Consider the following 23,126-nt stretch of genomic DNA (forward strand, 5'->3'; position numbering starts at 1 on the left):
ACCACTCATTTCTCACTAATGAGACAGAGAAACTTCTCCAATTCCTTAGCCATAGCATAACCGCTGCTTTTCAGCATACATTTTCACAGGAGAATCAGCTTCTACTAAAAAGAAACCTAACTGGAGAGTAAGAAATAGCAGTTGTGGGCACATGAATTAGGAGTTTACCTGCAAAGAAAATCCCTACAGGCCCTTTGGAGCAGTACTACAAGAGTGGAATAGTTAAAGCTGAAGCCTCTGTTGTTTGTTGAATTATTTAGAATTTAAATCTACATTTAGATACATGGCATACAGTGCTACCTATCTGGGGATTTCCCTGTCATTTAGTCAAAGAGCTTCCTAGATAGTTTGAGGTGGCAATATCTTTGAAGATTGTTTTGTGTTTGTTTACATTGCTGCTAGGGTCTGGGTTCTGACACTAAGCATAACCTTGTATGGGAATGCTGGGAAGGTTTCAGCAAGGTGGGGGGGGGGGAGGGTATATTGGTACCAGTTACATTAGATTCTCCTTATGAAAGAAAGCTCTTGAAGTCAAAATTTAGGCTATTCAGTAAGAAGTGGGCATTCTCTGAAAAGCTCCTATTACTATCTATGCAATCAAAAAGAAGGGGTAGAGAGAAAGAATATCAAGGTATAGCTTAGAAAATGATATGAGGAAGATAATAGGAACAGAAGATTTTGGACTAGAAGGAGACTACAAAGGAGAGAGCTTCAGCCTAAACTAAACTAGAACCACACTTCTAACACTGCAAATTAAAAGAGTAGGAAAATTTCAAGACTGAAAAGTAAAAGGAAGACAGTGTCCAAAAAAAGAAAATAAAGGAGCATAAATTTGGGCAAGCAACATAAAAAGCTACAAGAAAAAAACATTTTTTTGAGCAGCAGGTTAAAAGCATAAGCACTAATCATTAAAAACTTTTCAAACACCTTGACACAGGGTAGCCTGATATAGAATCTCTAAGGCCAATAGATAAAGATGTAAAAAGCTGACAGTCGACACAGCCCTTGCAGAGAAGGGTAAATGAATTATTTCCATCGCCCTTTAAAGCCAGGAAAGTTCCTACCACTTAGCCATTCTTGAGAGCATCACTGTGACAAAAGGTCAGCTTTCACATGCAGGGATATTACAAGTTGGGCACCACAATTATCCCTCCTGGTACCCATTTTGTTGAACACATTCACGGGTGACCAAAAACGGGTCAGTGAGACACAGTTTGCAAGTGATAACACTACTTAGCATAAGCCACATATAAATCCAACTGATACAAACATGATGCGTGAAGTGTTTCCAAAGCAATTAAAAAAAATAAACCACATACCCAAAAACCAGGGAACTCTCAGTGTGTTTATCATGCTGCAGATGTGAAAACAGAAGAGAGTAGTTTTCCTTCAGACAGCTCATAATCATATTATAGGACTCAATGCCAAATTGTATTCCAGAGGGCAAATGTGTAAATGGATTTAAGAAGGAATTAAAATCATGAAGACCAGTTTAATGCATGGTGACTATAAACATTTGTTCAGATACAAAGTCTGAAAAAGTTTTTTCATATTGCTTATTCCCTGTAAACAGGATATATCTAAGATAGGAGAACTCAGTACTTCCACTGTTCTTATACTGCTTGCTATGTACCTGCCACAAGCCACTTTTGGAGACAGAATACTGGGCTAGACGAGACTTTCCTTTGACTTAACACAGTAATACTTTTGTGCTTACCCTTGGCAACATTTCTCCACCTCAGCCCAGGTTCATGAACAGACAGAATAAAAGGTGATAATCCTGGAGCTGAACCTCAGACAGTGAGAAGTGTCACATGTCCATTCCCTCCAAAAGAACTTTGACAACCTGCTCCAGTAGAAGCCTTGTCCAAGGAGGATGGGGACAGATGATAGAGGAGCAGAAACAGTTTGACCCAGAAAGTTATATTTCATTTACTCCAACTTGCTACTATGTAATCGTTGTTGTAAATGCAGTATGTTTCAGTCCTGTCCTGGCCGTATTTACCTTATCTCCAAAGATCCACTTTTGTGCCTCCAATAGCGATTAAAGCTGAATCATGTTTCTAAAAAAGTCCCTATTTATTGTTCCTTTTTTCCCATCCTTTTCTATCCTAATCCCTGACCTTGTAAGAAAAAGGCATAAATATCACTGACTGTCTAGAGAATACTTACAACACAGTGGGGGGGTTGTGTAAGCAGACAGTACATCATAGAAAGTAAACATTTCTTTATTCTCACCTCTTCTCAGGAATATAAAACCAAAGCTTTCAGAAGTTCGAGAAAATAAATTATTCCTTTTCATTTTTAAAGGATGTTCTAAGTCCACCCACACTTTCCATCATGTAATATGGGCCAGGGCATGTTAGAGAAGAAAATATCAGCGTGGCCATTTTAAAATATTTTCAGGATTACATAACTAATGTATGATGTCATAAGATTTTGTGAATCTAAAATTTAATGAAACAGTCTCCTTAAATAGTTAAAATAAGTTTTCTTTCCTAACTCAGTACTGAAGAATAGATTAAAAATACTAGAGGGAACATAAAAGGAGTATTAAATAAAGAAGTTAAACCATCTTTAAAAGAAAAAAGTTACTAATTCATACAAATTTTTTTTAAATTACTTTTATGGTTATTTTACCGAACAACTTAACATATTTGAAATATTTAACAAGAAGAAATCAAAAATACTAATAAGATTCACTCATCATATGCAGTCCACCTCCATGGTTTAATTTGCCTTCAGTAGTGACTCCCCAACTAAGCATACTATTATAACCTAACACCGGAGTGGTCTGAGTCCTTGTTAATAACTCAGGGGAAATCAGCAAACTCCACTGACTTTTGAGAAGAAAGAGTTGGGTTTAACCATGCAATAAAGATTAATCTTTGCACCAAGGAATACTTTTACAATAATTAAGAGAATGATCAAATGCCAGGAAGACCAAAAAATTTAAGTGATAACACTTGGTGCAGACTAACTTCAGAACGAAGCTATCTGTAAATTTTAAATGTTCCAGAACGCATCATCATTCAAAATACATACTCAGCTTTCCAATTATGGCCACTTTCTGCCAAAATAACCATCATTCCATTTCATTGTCTCAATAGTCCTTAAGAAAAATTGCAAATATCCTCCTGGATTTGGAAGGAAAAAAACTATCTGTCCTTGCTAGAAAATGGGGAAAAAAGTCTCTCCGCATCCTAAAGACATTCTAACCTCCTAGATGAAAGGGTGATAGTAATGACCGCTTCTCAAAGCGTTGGCATACTGCGGTATAACATTCAAAAAAAAGAACAAGGGTAGCATGCAAGAGAACGCTTTAAACTGCAAAAGCAACAGGCTTTATACAAGGCTGAAATATTGCACGTGAATCCAACTAACCATACTCAAGAAATACTGGAGCAGAACTTGAAGAGGGACCATAGCAACAGAGAGCTCATGACAAGAGACTAAAGAAAGCTGGTTTGTTTGGTGTAGTAAACAAAGGTGGAGAAGGGACTGCTGCCTATAAATAGTTCAGGGCAGTGAACATCAGAGAAGAGTGCTACTTAAGATAAAAGGCAGTTCTGGAACAGGAACAAATGGATGAGAACTGACGGAATAAATTTAGACTAGAAATCAGAAGAAGCTTTCCAACCATGAGACCTACCAGGATGTTAGTGAAGGAGAAAGTTGGGGGGCAGGAGGAATGAACAGACACTACCTATTTTAAGATGGAGTTTGGCCAGCAAATTCCACTGCACGTGGTATCATGAGATTGGACTCAGTGACCCAGGAGATGGGGGTTTGAAGGTTTTTTTTGTTTGTTTTTGTAACTGCTATGCTCCTACCAGCTAACGGTTAGCACACCTTTCTTCCAGATCAAGGAGTAATCCTCCTCACTGGCCTATGAGACTGCTGAAGCAATGAAAGCCTCCAGGGGCCAAGTAAATACTTTCAGAGAATGAAACAAACTCACAACATGCAGCTTTTCACACCATTCCAGTTCAACAGCAGGGCTGCAGAGAGACCAGCTGCATCACTGTATGTTGCAGAATAGGGTTCAGTGTCATTGTGTAATAAAAATCAGTAAAGGCGGTTAGAGAAGTTTAATGACAAATTCCTGTGATTCTCTACAGAGGCACGCTTCCTATGACACAGGTCAGAGTGCTGAGCCGTATAATAATATAGACCTGCTAGGTTGCAGATTCCACCTGCAGACTGCAAAGAACAACGTTTTGGCTTTTGGTTGCATTTTTAGAATGCCATTGAGAGCAGCATCACAACAGTGACAAGTATTGAATAAAACCAGCAGTAACTATCAGTCTTTCCTCCATTAAACTTTTTCTGACTACACCATGTGACACATCCATCTGTTACTGCAATGGAAGATATACCAAAAAGTAGATGCAATGGCTTTTCCTTCTATAAACTGAAAAAAACTCTTCCATCAAGAAAAGTAGTGTATGAATGTCTCTTGCCCTAGCATATTATGCAATAAACCTCATGCCAGTGAAGAAGAAGGTACATAAACTGTTAGAGGAATATTAAAGGACCATGCACTATACTATCAATGATCTCATGCCAGACTATTAAATGGAAGGAGCATGCTAATGCTTCAGTTTACACGCTCCTAACAGATGGCTCAGAGACATTTTGTTGGGAGAATCAACATAGCTTTTTCAAAAGATGGAGACTAATACATACCACTTTTTACCATATGGGCCTTAAACAGGAATTGCAGATTTAAACCACTGTCTCACTCAAAACCAGATGGCAAAGTGAAATAAAACCTATTTTGAGAGGCATCTTAGCATGATTAATACTAATGTTCTAATGACTCCATTTGATTTTTCATTTGATTTTACGTTTTTATATTTGAATCCATTTCTTCTTTTAGGAACTCACACTGAGGCTTGGGCTGCCTAATTGTGCCCTACTGAGTATGGAAAATATTCTGCAAATATTTAAGCAAATTGGGATTAAAAAAAACATCCTACGAGTCTTCAAGGAGGTTTATTTGATTTTCAATATTTTCTATACAGCTGTAAAGTTACTTTTTTTCCCCAAAATCCCAAATAATAGTTTCCTGTGAACTTTTACTACAAGGCCACCTTCCATGCAACGTACCTCAGACAAGGAGCACAGAAACCATCACTTGGCCTTGCCAAAGCAAGCATATGGGTACTACTTCTACCTCCTTCCTTATACAGTGACCTAAAACATATTGCCTCATTTCTTAGAAATGCTTACCATACCTGGTTTCATCTCTGGTTTTGATACAGCAAAACTTAGTTTTGTCTTAACTCTTAAGTAGCTTCAAAATCAAAATATTTGAAGCAGCGCTTCAAATTTGCTGTGTGTCTCATTGCAAGAGCTTCTAAATGAAGAAAGGATCTCCAAACCTAGGCATGCTTAGTGGATGTCCCTGAAAGCATTTGATTTACAACAGGTTAATTAGTATACTTTGTCAAGTGATTCCCATATGGTAAAGAGAGGCCGGGAAGACCACGAAGTAAAGGACTTTGTACCAGGACCAGGAGGACCTCTACTGGTTGGCTTGTGTGACCAGTTGGCTTGTCCTCCAAAATGGTCCTGGCACCTTGCGTGCACTGGACAGAGCTACTACAGTGGAAAACATCACCAAGATGCTTTCTGCATCACAGGATCTTGGCACAGAGCTGAGGTTGAAGCTTTAGATTCTGTTGCTTAAGACCTGCTCTTGTTTTGACTGAAGTCAACAGCAAAGCTTCTTTGAGTTAAGCTTTATATGAAGATCTAAGTTCTCAGATAGGCTGGGGGTGGGGCAGCAGTCTCCAATCAGCTGGCAGTGCTTGAGGTTAAGTAAACGTATACCCAACAAGATAATGCCATGCTACAGTAGCATTCATCTGCACCCAGAAGTTCATCACCCGTAAAACACTGCTTTGCAAAAACTATGAGAAGTTTCCTGAACTTTTCTATGACCAGACTATGGTCCAGAGAAGTTCAGAAACGCAATTCCTCTTGATTTTTGCTCGAGAGGAATTCACCACCACCTTCAACATGACGTCATTTTACCCTAATCCTACCAGCCTCCACAAGTGTGGAAATTGTACCATTCTGTAGGGAGATAAGGAGCCACTTTCTAATCAACAGATTTCCCCCCACCCCCCGCAAGGATGCATAACTGCATTCATACCTGTTTGATCCCACTGGATTTCAGATGAAGCCAAGAAAACCAATGCTCATATAGGTGACTGCCTGGCCACCTAGGTCCACTGAAATCCATTCAGTTTTGCTGTGTTCTTGTCTATATTCACCCACCACTGCATCCCACTACAGAACAAAATCAGTGCTCATCTCTTATTCCCTGGAAAATACTGACTACCTTAGGGCAGTGGACAATCCTCAATAAACAGAATTATCCACGACCCCCACTACAAAAGTTCTGGCGCAAAAATACAAAATCCCGCCCAAAGAGTAAGTACAACCCATCCACTACAAGTTCTTTGCTGCTAAAATAACAGGACATGAGACTGGGCCTTTTCATATCCTCCTCTTCACTAGTCGCAGCCCAGTGGCTAAATCCTGGGGGTAACAGTAGTAAAAAACAAGCACCTTTACATATGCCAGGCACCAACTATACAAGAGGGCCATAATAGTTTTGGGGGGAGGGGGGAGTCCCTATAGACAATACCTTAAGAAAATCCTTCCTATTACCAGTTTAGGCTGTAACCATATGCAGTATGGTAGAACTGCATAACATACATTTACCTACAGATACATCGACCAGGCTTGAGCCCCCCTCAGCAGATGTGCTCTGGAGATCAACAACTGCAGTTTACAGTACAATAATATTGTTTCCCAGCTGGTTAAAGTCATAGCTGGGGTTACGCCAGTTTTAATTATGCAGTGTAGTAAGAAACGTTTGCCGATGCGTTATCTTCCTCTTACAATCAGAAATAAACTAAAACCGGCAACTCCTGCTCTCCTCTCCCCACAGGAGCACATTAGCAACATAACCCACATGCACACCTTTTCCAGTGAGAGCAATTAAAGAACATAGCGTTTTACAGACTAAAATAAAAGCAATTCTTTCACTGAGCAACAGCTCCCCAAGACACACCAAGGTAAAGCTCAACAGGAAGGCCATACCCCAAGGAAAGCCTTGTGCCCCCTGTGGCGACACTGAGCAGCCAGTCTGGAGAGGGCCGATCAGGTCACTCCAGAGACACAGCTCACCCCCTCTGAAAGGGGCTCAGAAGTGGAAACGCCATTCAACCCGCTTCCGAAGAGGAAACGGAGAGAGAGGAGCGCAACTCTTACCTGAATTCGGGGAACAGGTTTGGTCGTAGTCCATAGAAAGCTGCCGAGAGAGTCACTAACCAGCCGGGTTTGTAATTCCCATTCTCACACTCCAGGAAAGGTGACGACCACCTGATGTGGTTCTTATCAGCAGTGAAGCTCTCTCGCCTCTTCCAGCTGTTCTCCAAAGTTTTGGGGCCCGTGTTTAGGGCCTTCCTGTGCAGATGCGGCCTCCACTTGCGCTTCAAGCTGTGGAACCACTCGGTCTCCACGGAGGCGTTCGCCAGGCGGTGAGCCGAGGAGGACAAGTCTTGCAGGAGGATCTGGCTCTCGTGCCTGCTGGCCTGCAGGAAAACTTGGGGGGTGGAGGAGAAAGGCTCCGTGCTGAAAGTGATAGCTGCCTTGGAGATGTTGGGGTCCCCCTCCAGGAGGCTCCTGATCAAGGCTTGGTACCACTCCAGGTCCTCCTGGAAGTTCTGCTCCCGCGACTTATTGCTCTGGAGGATCATGTTGAGGAAGTTGGTGGCGTGGGTGAGGGTGTCCAGGGCGCCGTGCAAGGAGGGGTGCGAGGCGAAGCGCGACTTGCCGGCCAGGCTGGCCAGCTCGTACCTGCCAGAGCAGTTGGCACGCCGCAGCTCCCGCGAGTCACCCGTGTAGAGGAACGAGGCCACGTCCTGGGGCACCTCCTCGGCCAGCCGCTGCGCCAAGATGGTGCTCTCCGTGGAGCGGCTCCGCGGAGCCGGGGGAGGATCCCGGCTCTTGATGTGGTTGTGAACAGGCTGCTTCCCTCGAAGTGCCCGCTCTCGGCCGTGCCCCGCCTGCCCTTGGCCGGCGGCGGCCCCCAGCCCCGGCTGGGCGAGGAGCAAGAGGAGAAGGAGCCGGAGCAAAGCCATGTCCCCCGGCGCTCTGGTCGCGCAGGCAGGGCGAAGTCACTCAAGATGGGCTGTGCATATGCAGCCGCGGCGCAGCGGAGCCAACGCGCACAGCAGCAGCTGAGCGGCGGTCGCAGGGCGGAAAACAACCCGCAGCGCCCGCGTCACCTGTGGCGGGGCCGCCGCCGGCCCTGCCCGGCGCGGCGCGGCTCGCAGCCCCTGCGCCGGCAGCAGCAGCAGCCGCCGCCCGGCGCCCGCGCGTGGCTCGGCTCGTCCCCGCCGCGGCCACCGCGCTCACTGAGGGGCCGCCGCGCGGCGCGCGCAGAGGCAGGGGCGGCGGCGCCCGCGCCCGGCGCAGCGGCGGATCCCCCCGCGGCGCCCCGCCGCCGCCCGCCCTCCGCCGCTCCGCATCCTCCCGGCGCCGCCGCCCGGGCAGGGGGCCGGCAGCGCGCCTCGGCCGTTACTCGCCGGCACGGGGGAGCGGGGGGGGGGGTGACCGGGGCGATGCGGGCAGCGCTGCTCTGGGCGCCCGCTCAAAAGAGCGCTGGGGTCGCCGAGCGGGACACGGACCCCCGCCCGGCCCGGGAGGGAGGCTGCCAGCCAGGGGGCTCCGCCACCGCCAGCCCCTCACTGCCGGGCGCCCCTTCCCCGCCGGCCCTTATAGGTGTACGCGAGGCAGCTGCCGCCCTGTGTGGCCGCCTCGCCTGTCAGTCAGCCGGCAGCCACTCACGGGGCGGGAGGAAGGCGCCGTACGGGGCGGAGGGAGGCGGTGCCACCGCCCGCAGGCGTCGAGGCACCTCGCTTCACCTGGCCCCGGCCCTGCCGAGCCACCCGCCACATCGGCAGCCGCTGCGCGCCGGGCCGCGGAGAGGCGCGGAGCGGAGTGGAGCCGGCTGGGCTGGGCTGCCCACCCACCCACCGGCCGCGGGGTCCCCGCTAGCCGCCCCGCGGCGCCGCGGCCCCGGCTCGCCCTGGGGGAGGGGAACAGCGACACCTGCCGGCCGGGCCGCGGCGGCGCGGTCAGCGGCGCCTACGTGCCGCGGGGGCCCGGCGGGAGCCGCGGGCGGCGGCCGCGGCGGTGCGGGGAGGAGGGGGGGGGGAACCGCGACGCTAAAAATCCCGGCGCCTCCCACTCCGCCCGGGAGGGACGGGAGAAGCCCACCGTTGGGCGGAAGGCAGCTACGGCTCGAGGCGAGGCGTGTGGGCTAGCTGCTGTCACGGGAGCGGCGCCTTGTCGCGCGGCGGGACTGTCCTTGGCGCCTGTGGCGGGGCCGGGGTGCAGGCCTCGGCCCCGCTCGCTCGCCCACCCGCCCCGGGACCGGCCTTGCGCTGTGAAGCAACAGCTTCAACTTCTGGGGGCTCAGAGCTCGCGGCCCTGATGGGAGTCTCAGCTCCAGCTCCGGCGGGTGCTGCCGCCTTTCTCGCCCACGTCGCGCGCAGCCCCACGCGGAAACGCCGTCCCGCAGCGCTACTCGCCCGCACGGAGCGTTGCCCCCTGTGCTTACAGCTGAACCGCTGCGGTGTCCCTTCATCTACAGTGAATGACCAGCTAATTGTATTTCTGTAACGCTGATCCTCCTTGCTTTCCGTGGTGTTTTGTCTTTTTTTTTTTTTTTAGCTCCGCAGTTCCAATTCCTACTTCTGTCTTCAAAATTAAGCACTTAATCCAGGGGTTTTCCGTGCTGTGACCAGCAGAGCACTTGCTCCTAGTCCAAGCAGACCTGACAGATCACCTAGCTATCGTGTTTTGCTGAAAAATTAGCCTTTGGAAAGACCCAAATGTATTGAGGGTGTAATTAAAATTAAAATTGTCCGTGTAAGCCATCAGTTATGGGGCTGTCGTGATCAGCTGAGCAAAGCGTTAAAGCACATGCTTAACTTTGTACATTTTCTCTGATGGAAGTATTTACCTGGTTGATATCTTATTATTGGATTAAGAATTGATGACAGGAGGCAGATTGCAAAGTGCAAATTTTTAAGGAGATCATCCACAACAAAATCACTTAAATACAGTTAATTTCATTGTGGCTTAATCTAAAACTCCCTTTCAGTATTGAAGAGTACAGATGAAAAGAGTAGTAGAGAATCGATTTTTTCCTCTCTCTCTCCCACACACGTGTGCGTGCACATCCTTTGAGCAGGTTTCAGTCATGCAGAATATTCGATCTAATTTTAAACCACTGACAAGATATGTGTGCTCCTTAAAGCATAGTCTTATTTTAGAATAATTTGAAACTATACTTAAAGGAAGAGTCTTTCTAATATAGCTAAATGTTAATTAAACCTGTAGTCCATATATCCTAGTAATGTAACACACTTCATCCTTGCTGTGGTTCACCTTTAACAATTATTTTCACCTAGGTTGTTGGTAAGGGAGAAAATTAGAAATATTTTAAATTTTTTTCTCATTGTATGCAATGAAAGATCATATTCACTGCTTAAGACTATTCACTTAATAATGAACTCTCATGCAAGTGAATATCCTTCAAGATTATTTAGAAACTGCATATACTGAGCAACTCGGAAACTGGTGTTTACACTTTAGCACAGCACAGGCAGTCAGTGCTTCAAAGTCTGCACTGAGCAAATACCTAAAGTTGCATTGTTCCGCTATGGATAAGTGAGAAACCGCTTTTGAAAGGAGCAGCTGTCAGGGCTCAGCTAAGCCAACATGGGATAAGTAGCATGGTGAGCTATCAATGGCAATGTAAATAAACAAGCATTTTTTTTAACAGTGCCTGTGCTGATTTCCCTTCCTGTCACAGACTGCTCTAAAGGAAAGGTCAGCTGCCTGATGGGCATTCACTTCTCCCATTGCACCCTGACTTATATCTCTGTAAATTGTGCTAGGCTTGCTAAATGGCCTACTTCACATCTTCTTTTGGCAACCAAATATCCCTTAATGTACGTACACAGTACGTTCATTCAGTCTGCTGATCTCTCCCAAATACCCTCCCCCAGCGGTATCCAGCCCCCTTTTCCTTCAGGGACAGCACAAAGGTTGTTCTTATCACAAAGGTTTGCCAGGAACAAGGAACCAAATGGGTTAGAGCATAACTCCTGCCACTGCGTTATCTGTCCTTCGTTTTCCTGTTCCCTCGGTTTGCAGCGGTTGGGTCTTCTGCCTTGCCAAGTCACAGAGGAGGATGAGAGGCTAGCTGGAGAACTTTCGCACTGACCGGGCCTGGCCTGTGGTTCTGCCTTGCAAAGCTGCATCACAGAGGGTTCAAGGAGCCTTCATCCTCTGCAGCTTCCTCCTACAGCCAGTTCAGACCTGCTCCCAGGTAGCTATTGCATGCAGGCCAAGGCCAAAACAAGATTCAAGCAGGTTTTAAGCCATTGCCAATGTGCACCTACTTACACCTTTGTAAAAAGTATGCTGCAGGAACCAAAGCATAGCATTCATTGCCCAGACCCAAGACATTGGCAATATGGAAAGATTGTGTCCTCTTAGATTATGAAAAACTACTAAAAAATTATTCACATGATATTACTAAGGAATGGGATGTAGGAACCTTAAATTATTTTTTATTATTTTAGTATTAAAATGCACTGATAAGTCTAGCCTGTCGTTTGTAATTGGTTGACTGTGTTAGAAATCTGTTCATGTGTGACTGTTCAATGTGAAAATGGACTTGGAGTCCTCGAGATACAGGATCACTGTGGCTGAATGATGTTTCCTGGGCTTCTGCCTCAGTTCTCCCACCAGCACTGCTTCAAGCCATCCAGCAATGAGGAATCAAGATGCATCTGATCACTGTCCTTCGCATTTCTGAATCATGACAACTATCACAAATGTTGCATGCAAAATAGCTGTAGATAAAGGGTGTTGATTGACTGTATTACCTGTCAGACTGTAAGTCTCCAATTAGCTCATGCCACATGAGCTCAGCCTGAGTCTAATTACGGTGTAGAAAAAATAGCATGTTAGTGGTTTTTAATAGTTCACAGTAACTGTAACCTTCTTTCTCCAAATTTTGACCTATACGTAAGACCTTAGTTTGTCTGAACTATTTGAAAGGTTAGAAGTGTCAGAACTGTTGCATTGTTAAGACCATTTGGAGCAAAGGAAAGACTATTTGTAGCTGTGAAATTAAAAAACTCAGATTTTTATTTATTTTTATCCTAAGCTATTTATTGAATATGCAGGGAGCATACGCAATAAAGTAAGAGCTGAAACTTTGAGAATAATACATTATATTCTTCTGGAAAAACAGAAATGTTTATTAAACTCATCACTTATGTATTAAAAATACATTAAATGTAAAGTTGGGCTTTTTAAAAAATAAAAGCACATTTACTTTTAGCTTTATTTCCTAAGGACATGATGTTCTGACAATCATATTTTTGTCTGTCTGTTGGGTCCCCCTGTCTGCCAGTAATTTCTAATGCCATTAGCTGATTTCAGCCAAATTTTACTAAAGTGTGAAGATCTCAAACTAAGTTTCTACAAATTTAGTGAAAATCACAAATGAATCAAAGAAAGAAGCTCAAGTTAGTTTTTGCACTCAGGGGAAAGTTGCAGAGTGAGTTTGACTGTTACATGTTCTCTTTGGCCTTTCATTTGACCACTCATATTAGCCAATAAACATAAATGTACCCTAAAACATCTACAGCTTGTTCTGCTTCCTCCCCACCCAGTAGACAAGGAACAGAGGATGTGGCTGAAGGCTAGGGAATTCAAAAAGACAAGGGAAAACTGGATAAAATGTTGGTAGTGGACACAGCACTGTGAGATTTTAATGTACAATGCATAGAGGATATGAGGGCTGGGAGAACTGCTAGGTTTATTGCAGTGGAGGGCTGGCATGATAGTGAACACAAATCCACTAGCCAGGCTTCATTAGTTCTGTTGCTTCCACTCACAAATGAATCAAAAGCACCACCCAGTTTTTTTCGGGAAAAAAAGAACTATGAAATAGCCAAAATGCAGAGTACAAAGGTTCTTGCTGGAAAACAATAAGAGCAGCAAGACCTTACCTGTCAACTACTGATCACGTAGAATGAGAACTTCAGAGCAATCAGTGTAGCTGATAGCCCTGTGAATGTATCATCTGTTCTTAGGACATGAAGAAAATTTCATTACAATCCCAGTAAAACACTTGCAAAGCTGAACTAGGCCAGATATGTTTACACACCAAATTAAAAATAAATTATGCATATTATCTATGAAATGGCAAATGATACTTCTATCAAAAACTCTTTTAAAAGTTTGTTTCCTTTGATATTTTCTCAGAAATGTTGGAATAGAAGGAACCACAAGGAGACTGCCTCGTGCAGCACTCCTGCGTGGAGGCAGGATGACATACGTCAAGACCATCCCTAGCAGACGTTTATCTACCTTTCTCTCAAAGAACTTCTGGTCCAGAGGACTCCACCGCTGCCCTACTTACCTTGTCCCAGGCTTTCATTGCCTTAGCATCAACTATGGGGTGAGGGCATTCCTGTAACATGGTCAAAGTCTTCTTTACTGTCTTTGGTTCTCTGCTTTCTTCGTGCAGCACAGGCACCACGCACTTGTGTCTATCTGCAAAAGATTGCTTTGACTTACTTCTTTTTCTCTTTTCCTTAGGGTAAATAAATCAAATTTCCTAACAGGCTCTGTTTTCTAAAACTGTCTCTGGTCCTGCGGTTGTCTCCTTGATGTTCTGTTTTGTTAGGCTATTTCTTTGGGTGTTCCAGGTAAGGCCTTCTGCTATAGAATAGTTACTTTCTGCAAGTTACATAAAATTCTCTGTTAACATACCGACTTTGAGATTTGCCTACTTTTTCACCTTCACTACAGTATTGACCAGTACTTGAGTGTGTAATCTACTGTAATTCTCATAACCTTTCAAAATGTGTTGCTTTCTAGTTATCCATTATCTGTTTTTATTTGAGGATTTGATGTCTCCTTCCTCTGGGTAGTACTTTGCACTTGTCTTTGTTGAATTTTCTTTTACTGACTTTGGACCATTTCTCTGATTTTTCAGGATTATCTTTAATTCCAGTCCTGTTCTTGAAAATGCTTTTAACTATCTCCTTGTCTGTTGTGGTGATTTGCTGATTTTATGAGCACACCCTTTATTTCATTATCCAATGTGTTCATTATTTGTTCATTAATATATTTAATAGAATGAAGCTGAGATCAGACCTCTGCAGAAAACTACCTGAAACATCCTCCCGGTTTGATAGTGCATGGCTAATACTTACTTTTTGAGAAAGACTTTTGAGGCAACTGCTTACCCACTTCATGACCCACCTACATAATACTTCCTTAGCTTGCTTATGAAAGCCTCATGCTAAATATGTAAGAAAAGTTACCGATGCAGACATACAGCGCAACTACTGTTTCGTCCCTATGAATGAGACCAGTTATGAGTCGAGGTGGAGAATTGAATTTGGTACGGACTTTTCTTGACAATTCACATTGGCCAATTTTAATCAATTTATTATTTTCTAGGTGATTACTACAAAGTAGTTTAATAGTTTTTTTCCAGATCTTTCCAGAGATCTTTATTGCATAAGCTTCATTTTCTTGCACTCTCTCTCTCCTCTTTTTCTGAAGATACGTGGGGTTTTTTTTCCCAGCTTCAGAGTCTTCCTCCTAGATACATAAACACCTAACTTCTAAATGGAAAGTGATAGCATGAATTCGAAGGATACCATCTTATCTCCAACTGAAAATGTTTTTCCAGATTAGGAGAAAGTTGCTTGTCAGATGACATATTGATAACTTTGACCTCAATTGCTTATGGAGAACTTGCATCTGATGGTTAAGATGTAGATGCAGAATCTGCATTTCATATAAACATAATTCAAAAGCTTTGTAAGCTTTTTCACAGTTGGGAAAAATTAAGGGGATGCTGAAGTTAAGGTTACAATCATAATCCATTATGCTTATACTTTACAGAAGTGACTTGAATGCTGGGAAACATTACTCACATGTACAGATAGATTTTGGTGCCCTCATATTCTGTTGCAAGGATACACAGTGTAATGCACTTACACCAATGAGAGCAAAACTGCAACTCAGAAAAAATACCAATTGTAGTCATATCCCAGAGCCAGACACCATGAATTTCTTTATTTTAAATTAAAACAAAGGAAAAAGAGAGACTTCTTTGCCAATAAGGGAAGAGTGCAGAAAATGCAGTAAATGACTTAGCATAGTACCTGGACTACCTTCACAAAATGAACTCACAGAATGAAAGATATTTCCAGCATAAATGTTGTGCTAAATAAGGACACTAAGTGTGCAACACCCTCTAATAATGATTAAAAAAGACTCAGAGCTGTATCCAAAAGGAGATGCTGGTGTTTTTAGTGCACAGTGCTATGAAGCACTAATTGCCAGCTCCTGCAGTAGAGTGAACGTTGCCAAGTTAGGCACTTCTGCATCCCTGGGAGAGCAGTAACACATGCGGAGGAGAGTGCTAGTTCACCTGTTAAGCTGTTTTAGCTGCAGCCAGAAAAAAGCATTTGTAGCCTCTCATTCAGAGCAAAACACTTCTTGTGCTTAGCCACTTAAGTCATGTGTTTGGGTACAGGTTAATGGACATCTGCTAACTCCTCAAGTATAGCCTGAGGTGCTGGTACTGGCCACCTTTGACTTAATAGTTAATGCCTGGAACTTTCCTCTGGCAAGTGAGAGGTAGGTGACCTTCTCAAAAAGAGATGTAAACCCACAGCTTTGAGAAGATAGTCTGACAGCAGACTGGCAGCTGCTCAGAGCCAGAATGGAGCAGTCAAGAAATGAATGTAAGTTAATTGTGCTAAGACAGGACTAGGGGGAATCACCTGAAAAGTAAAATTTCAAGAAATTATAAACATCTGAAAGATGTAATCTCAACTACAGTGTGTTATAGTGGGTAACTAAGTTTCCTATGTGTGCCTTACCTTCAGTAGTGTACCAATGGAATAGGATGGACTTCCTGGTCAATACAATACATTTTAATAGTTTAATATACATCCTTCAGAACTATCACAGAAGAAAAAATCTACTGGATAAGAACATAGGCAAAGTGGATTTCTTTGTTCTCTTATGCTCTTAAGCATGACGTCCATACTATTTCCAACAAGATTCCAGCAAAACTAATTCTTTTATCAAACAGTAGATCATGAATGCACACTATCCTGCTAGACTCTTACCCACTTGTTCTAATCCAGTCAGTATAGCAGAAGAATGCTATCTTCTGTTTTCTCCCTTGCTTTCTCTCTGCTAGAGATTTAGGGCACTGTAAACTTTTTGAACTTTCAATGGTGTGACTCGCAATATGATGGCATGATAACTACCTGAGATTTAGCTGTAGGTCTGGATTCAATATTCTTCCTCTTAATGATTCTACTAGTGACTTTTTCAAATATATTTCAAAACTAAAATCGTTCTACACTTGCTCTCAGTTGCATAAAACAGATTAAATCGTAACAGTGGACAGTGCGGTGGATTGAGGTGAGATGGACTGAGAACTGGCTGGATGGCAGAGCTCAGAGGGTTGTGCTCAGTGGTGCAGAGTCTGGTTGAAGGCCTGTAGCTAGCGGTGTCCCCCAGGGGTCAGTACTGGCTCCAGTCTTGCTCAGCGTATTCATCGATGACCTGGAGGAAGGGACAAGTTTGCTGATGATACTAAACTGGGAGGAGTGGCTGACACACCAGAAGGCTGTGCTGCCATTCAGAGGGACCTGGACAGGCTGGGGAGCTGGGCGGAGAGGAACCTCCTGAAGTTCAACAAAGGCAAGGGCAGGGTCCTGCCCCTAGGGAGGAATGAGCCCATGCACCAGTACAGGTTGGGGGTTGACCTGCTGGAAAGCAGCTCTGTGGAGAAGGACCTGGGAGTCCTGGTGGGCAGCAAGTTAAGCATGAGCCAGCAGTGTGCCCTTGTGGCCAAGAAGGACAATGGGATCCTGGGCTGCATTAGGCAGAGTGTTGCCAGCAGGTCGAGGGAGGTGATCCTGCCCCTCTACTCCGCCCTGGTGAGGCCTCCCCTGGAGTCCTGTGTCCACTTCTGGGCTCCCCAGTACAAGAGGGGCATGGCGCTCCTGGAGTGAGTCCAGTGGAGGGCTGTGAAGACGATGAGGGGTCTGGAGCATCTCTCCTATGAAGAAAGGCTGTGAGAGCTGGGCTTGTTCAGCCTGGAGAAGAGAAGACTGAGAGGCGATCTGATCAATGTGTACAAGTATCTGAAGGGAGGGTGTCAAAAGGATGGGGCCAGACTCTTCTCCGTGGTGCCCAGCAACAGGACAAGAGGCAACAGGCACAAACTGAACCACAGGAAGTTCCGTCTGAACCTGAGGAAAAACTTCTTCACTGTGAGGGTGACAGAGCATTGGAACGGGTTGCCCAGAGAGGTAGTGGAGTTTCCTTCGCTGGAGATATTCAAAACCCGTCTGGACGTGATCCTGGGCAATGTGCTCTAGAGGACCCTGCTTGAGCAGGGAGGTTGGACTAGATGATCTCCAGAGGTCCCTTCCAACCTCAACCATTCTGTGATTCTGTGATCCTGTGATTCTGTGATTCTGTGACCGGATGTATGTCTCTGTATCTCTACTGAAGTCATTGAAATAACATAGATTTATGTAGGTAAGTGTTTGCATACTAGCCTTACATACTGAGAGCAAATTTAATCTCTGGGGTAATTCTGCTGAATCAAAAATTCCTAATAAAATGTTTCAAAAAAACCCACATCCTGTTAAATTTTGTTCTAAAAGTCTGCAGATGTCAGGCAATGAAAATAAAAATCAAAGGGAGGAATTATTTAAACTAGTTTGGAGCTAAAACACAATCCAGAATAAGTCTGTTTGGAAATGGTTACTTTTCATTGCACCATTGAACAGATATTAGCCTTTTAAAAACTCTGCTGTTAGATGCATCATTCTCTGACTGTCCACTTTAGCTAAGTAGTAAATAGCAGAAGCTACTAATCAAGGGGTTTTGAGGTCTGAGAGGACCCTTGCTTCCATGCTGATAAAGTATTCAAAATGAACTCTGAGTTGAGATGCTGCTTTGTATTATTCTTCTTGGCTTCCTTTCAGACTACCTTCCCTTTACTCCTCTCCTTCTACCCTACACCTCATTCAACAGTGAAATAAAGCCAAAAGTAAGATGTGGTAAGATGTGGTAGACACTCTGGCTCCTGTCACCGGTGGATGAGAGAGAAATATTGATAATATCGGAGAGGGAAGGAGAAAGAGGAGCCAAGGAAATGTCAGTTCCTGACATTTTTTTAAACAATTTGAAAAATAAAGGATCTGCTTTGCTATATGTCAACCAGACTACAGTCTGGAGGAGAAAAGAATGCGCTGGAAGGCAGCACAGCAAAAATGATAATAATAAAAAGATACAGCCTCTTGTAGTACATACAAGGTTCCAAACCCATGTTTTTGTTTTACAAAAGCAGCTTTAATAGACAAGAGCGCACATGGCTGGATAACCCTAGGGCCAAGTTTTCAACACATGAACAAAGACACGTCTGCAAAGACAGCAGATAGAAAGATTATGCAGTCATTTGCCACAGCAATGTTAGGGTGGTAACCTTGCAGTGCTGACCCAGACTCAGGAATCCTCTGCCACTGAAGAGAGAGGTATGGGACTAAAAACTAAGACAGGCAAAATAGATTGGAGCAGACTGACCAGTACACATTAAGATCTCTGAGGCTATTACCTGTAGTGCCCATTATCTTCAGCCGTCGTGTTTGTATTTCCTGATATGCGTCACCAGCCACTAGGACCTGTACTGAATGATGATGTGGAGAGCTACAGTTTCATACAGATGGTGAAGAGGCCTTGCGGAGAAAGCAGCTTTTGGGTTTTGAACTCAGAAAAAATTCCCCACAGATGAAGACATCTCTTCAACCAATCAGCTTTCCTCTAGAATGCTCTTCAAAATAAATGTCAGCTCAAGAGCAGAAGAGAATTTCTGTGAATTTCTGTAAAATTGGAAGCACTTGATTCTGTGGTTCAACTGAGCAAGGATGACACTCAGGAGAAAGTGCTTGTTCCCCACTGATGCTACAAATTGTTAGCTTCCAAGAATATTCGAAGCTAATGCTGATAAGGTAGAGGAAGGAAGGATTCAACCATTATTGTCAAGGGGAAAGCTATTTCAGAGGAACATTTCAATCTACCTTCTCCAGAAAGAGTGATTATTTCCTGTGAGGAAAGAACTACTTCACAGAAATAGAAAAGAAGGATAACTGATTCTCTACCTCACCTAACCTCATTCTACAATCCCTTCCTATCCTGAAAAAATACTATAGTCAGTGGTTTATTGTTTTCATTGATTCTCTCATTTCTTTTCTAAGGCAATTCAAATAATAAAGTAAAAATGAAGGTAGATGAGTAATACGTTAAATTGTAGCTTCAAAGCTATTTTGTTGATGTACAGTTTCCAGTTAAAATAATCTGTTGCTATTTGCTTCATACAAATCATAATTTCAGATATGAATAAAAGCCCATGGACCCAGGTAACATATATGCAATGTTCACAGACTGTCCTCTGGAGACTTGGTTGTGAGTCTTCACACTAAAACACTGAGCAGAAGGAGCTCACAGCAACAGTATCAGATAGCCAGGAGAGTAAGGTGGAATCCAACAGCATGGATTACAATATGCTTCTTGATCCCCACTGTGCTCCAGTAAGTCGGTAGTAAACTAGGTCACTTTTTAGACCTGTATGGGTTACTTTCATCTCTGTCAGGACACAGCTGCGCTGAAGGACTGCGCTGAAGGCAGTGAAGCCTTATCAGTGCCTCCTTTTCCAAGAGTATAAGTCATTGCGACTGTAGCAAGACATAGGTAATATTTTCAGAGGACTTGCAAAATTCTCATGTCCCTTTTGCTTTTCTACTTGGTACGAAAGACAGACCATCAATTCACCATTCAGCTTTAACAGACGTACAATATTTTTTACCAAGCATAAATTTCCTTTACCTTTACTGAGATACGATAAATCTACTGATTCTGGGCAACCTACATATATGCACACACAGATCTCTATACATAATATAGACTTTCAGTAGCTACAAGAGAAGCCAATCAATTCCAGTTCATCCATTCTAACACCAGTGACCCTTTTTAGAGAGGTAAAAATATAATGGCTGGGGGTAGTAAAATAAACCTTGCATTTTTGCAAGTGGACTGTTGTTAGCTCTGCTTCTCTATTCAAAATCTTCTTTTCCTAATTTAGTTGGCCTATCTAAACTCCATCTTCTGTTTTGAGTAGATACAAAGCCTGAAATCTGTCTATGCTGAAATCAATAGTAAATCGCCCACAGAATTTGATGGAGTTGGTATTTTAGCACACCAGCTTCTGCTCTGGTTTGATGTTGTCTCTTGCAAACGTAGGGTGGTAGAGAGTAGAAAAAATGGATAACAGCCCTCAACACTGCTAGTCTGAAGTCCCCCACTCTGTTAGCCTGTGGTGCTTTGTTACAAAGACAGAAAAAACAGCTGAGTAATACTCTGGAGACAGCACAAATGCATCCATCCCATGCTGCTGGACAGGATTTACAGGAACTAGGCACCCTTCATATGTAACTATGCTGAGGACAATTCATGTCAGCATCTTTTTTTTTTTTTTTTTTGCTTACTTGCAAGAGAATGTCTTCTAGTTTTGCCCTGCTGTTATTAGAAGACATTTAACCTTCATTTTTGCTCTCTTCATCTCTTTGCCAATTTGGGGCTAATATTTTCAGCAAGTTGCCTATGCACCACTGATTCTTTTGAATCACAATGTTTTGTTTGTATATCATTTGGAAAGTGGGACTTGAACTCCTTAGACTTAGGCAATTCACAACATTTTACCCTTTTTTCTCACAAAGCTTAAAAGGAATATGTTAAAAGAAATGCAAGGCAACAGCTCTCTTCCACAAACAGGAGAGGCATCTCCTGTTTGATAAGCCATAGCTTAACAAATACAGCCATCTTATCCAGTCAGATCTGCTATTTATACTGCCTTTCTGCAAATGTGTTATCACTGCCCTGCACAATTTCCACAAAAACCTACAGATTTCAACACCTGAAATGAGCACATGGATCAAATTTATATGGAAGCTGGAATTCAGTCTTGGGATGACACTGTGTGGGAGTGTGTACCTGTGTGGGTGTTACAGCATTCATTTCTTATATTTTGTTCATTCAATAAAAATTGCTTGTAGAAGTTAATTTTAATGATAATTTGCAAGGCTAGTTCATTTTACAAGATGCCAATGTAACACATTGGGAGAAGGAGAGAGAATAGATTTTTCCTAAGATCTGCAGCGTCTGCAATGCTCCGTAACAAACAGAGCAGAACAAAATTTTAGTGACCATTTTGATGAAAAAGTGAATGTGCTCAGTGAGCCAACAAGAAGCAGTAAGTGAAATCAACTACAAAACTTGATAATTTTTTCCTCTTCCAGCCATTCCATTTGAATTTCAGTAACGTTATTTAAGGCAGAAATATTGTACTTAAGGGGGTTTAATTTTTTTTAATTAAATATGCTCAATTAGTTTGTGAAGAAACATTTCTCTGTAAAACTCAGCTGTGATACTTGGTGAGTTCATTCTTTCCCTAAAGCTAAAATCAACTTTAATAGCTTTCCTAACTATAGAAAAAAACACTCTGCAACTTTGGCATTTTAGTATCCACAAAGGCTGTATAGAAACAATCACAATAAATTAAGATTGAAGAATGAAGGTAAGTTGGCTTTAGGGCTCCATTACACCAAAAATGGGAAGAGAAAGGAAGTACATCTTCAGAGCCTGCAGAGTACTGTAGCTCATGCAAACAACAGTGACTCTCACAAAATATGTATGTCATCTGCCTGCATCTGCCTCAGGTGTTAATGTGTCTACGATTTAAGATAGTAGGAGTCTCCTTTCCCTGCCTTTGCCTGAATGAAAGTTTTTTGCTTGTCATTTCAATGTACCTGTTGGGTAATATTCACACCACCTGCTTAAAATCAGTCCTACTGCTCTCTGTGGTCAGGTGGCTCTTGCCAGGCTCACCTTCTGGCCTCCCCAAGCTCAGCCCAAGAGAGACCTGTCTCTAGGACCCTGTATCCTGATAGCCCTACGCTATCTCGTGCACAAGATCACGGACTGTTAGCTACAGTTGGTCAATATCCAGGCACCCTTAAAGAAGAAGGGCTACACATGTGACACAGGCTCAGCTCAGCATCTGAGAATAGGGTTACAGATGCAGCCCCTGCTGTCTTTTTCTTTTTGCTATGAATGGCAGTTCCTTTACACTAACGAAATGCCACATACCAAACACCACTAGGTACCGCCATTAAACTATCACGTGCTTTAAAAATAATCTAACACTGAAAAAAATTATCTCTCCCTCCCTTATGTTCCTATTCTGTTTAATAACTCTTATTCTCTGATCCTAAACTTCTCAGGTCTCTGCTTTCCTCCCCTCCCTTCTGCTCCTCCTTTATTCTTCTGTATGTATACACACACACACACACACACACACACACACACACACACACACACACATGCACACACATTGAACCTTGACCCAGCCATGTTCCTTTCCTACTGCAACCCCCTTATCCTACCTACATTTTTAATTCAGACTCAGTTGCTCAGCTGATGAAATGTCACCGCAGCTGTTTGTGAACACAAGAAGGGGAAAATGCCAGCTGGCTCCACAGCTGGAAGGAAGGAGGGAACAAGATGGAGGAAGAGCTCCTTCAGTGTTCCTGTTTTGCCTAGGACTAGTCACTGCTAGATGCAGAATAGCAGTGCTGAGAAGTGAGGGTTAAGTGACTTACAGGGCACATATTCCTACTGAACCCTGCAAAACTTATATTATTTTCTGCACCTGTGAGCTCCATAAAGGTGTGTAGCTGCTAGGCAGCTCTGCCGTGCACTTTCCACCACTGCTAACTTCACTGCAGATGTTCAACTGTCTCTTTGCACTAGGGTGTCAAACTAGATAGATTCATACTGCAAACAAAGATCAATTCTATCACACTGGAATGATATCAAATATATATATTTTTTTCTGCTACCTCGGG

General features: G+C 43.6%; 1 protein-coding gene across 1 annotated transcript in view; it reads right to left on the bottom strand.

The window, feature by feature from the left end:
• Positions 1-8,351, bottom strand: part of GPR158 (G protein-coupled receptor 158) — a 219,095-nt gene extending 210,744 nt beyond the window's left edge. The window contains exon 1 of the mRNA XM_009679769.2: positions 7,291-8,351. Coding sequence (XP_009678064.2) covers positions 7,291-8,162 — 872 coding nt within the window. The 5' untranslated portion in view covers positions 8,163-8,351. The remainder of the gene's footprint in view (positions 1-7,290) is intronic.
• Positions 8,352-23,126: the final 14,775 nt, after the last annotated feature.

Source organism: Struthio camelus, chromosome 2 (assembly GCF_040807025.1).
Source record: "Struthio camelus isolate bStrCam1 chromosome 2, bStrCam1.hap1, whole genome shotgun sequence".
Classification (NCBI taxonomy): Eukaryota; Metazoa; Chordata; class Aves; order Struthioniformes; family Struthionidae; genus Struthio; species Struthio camelus.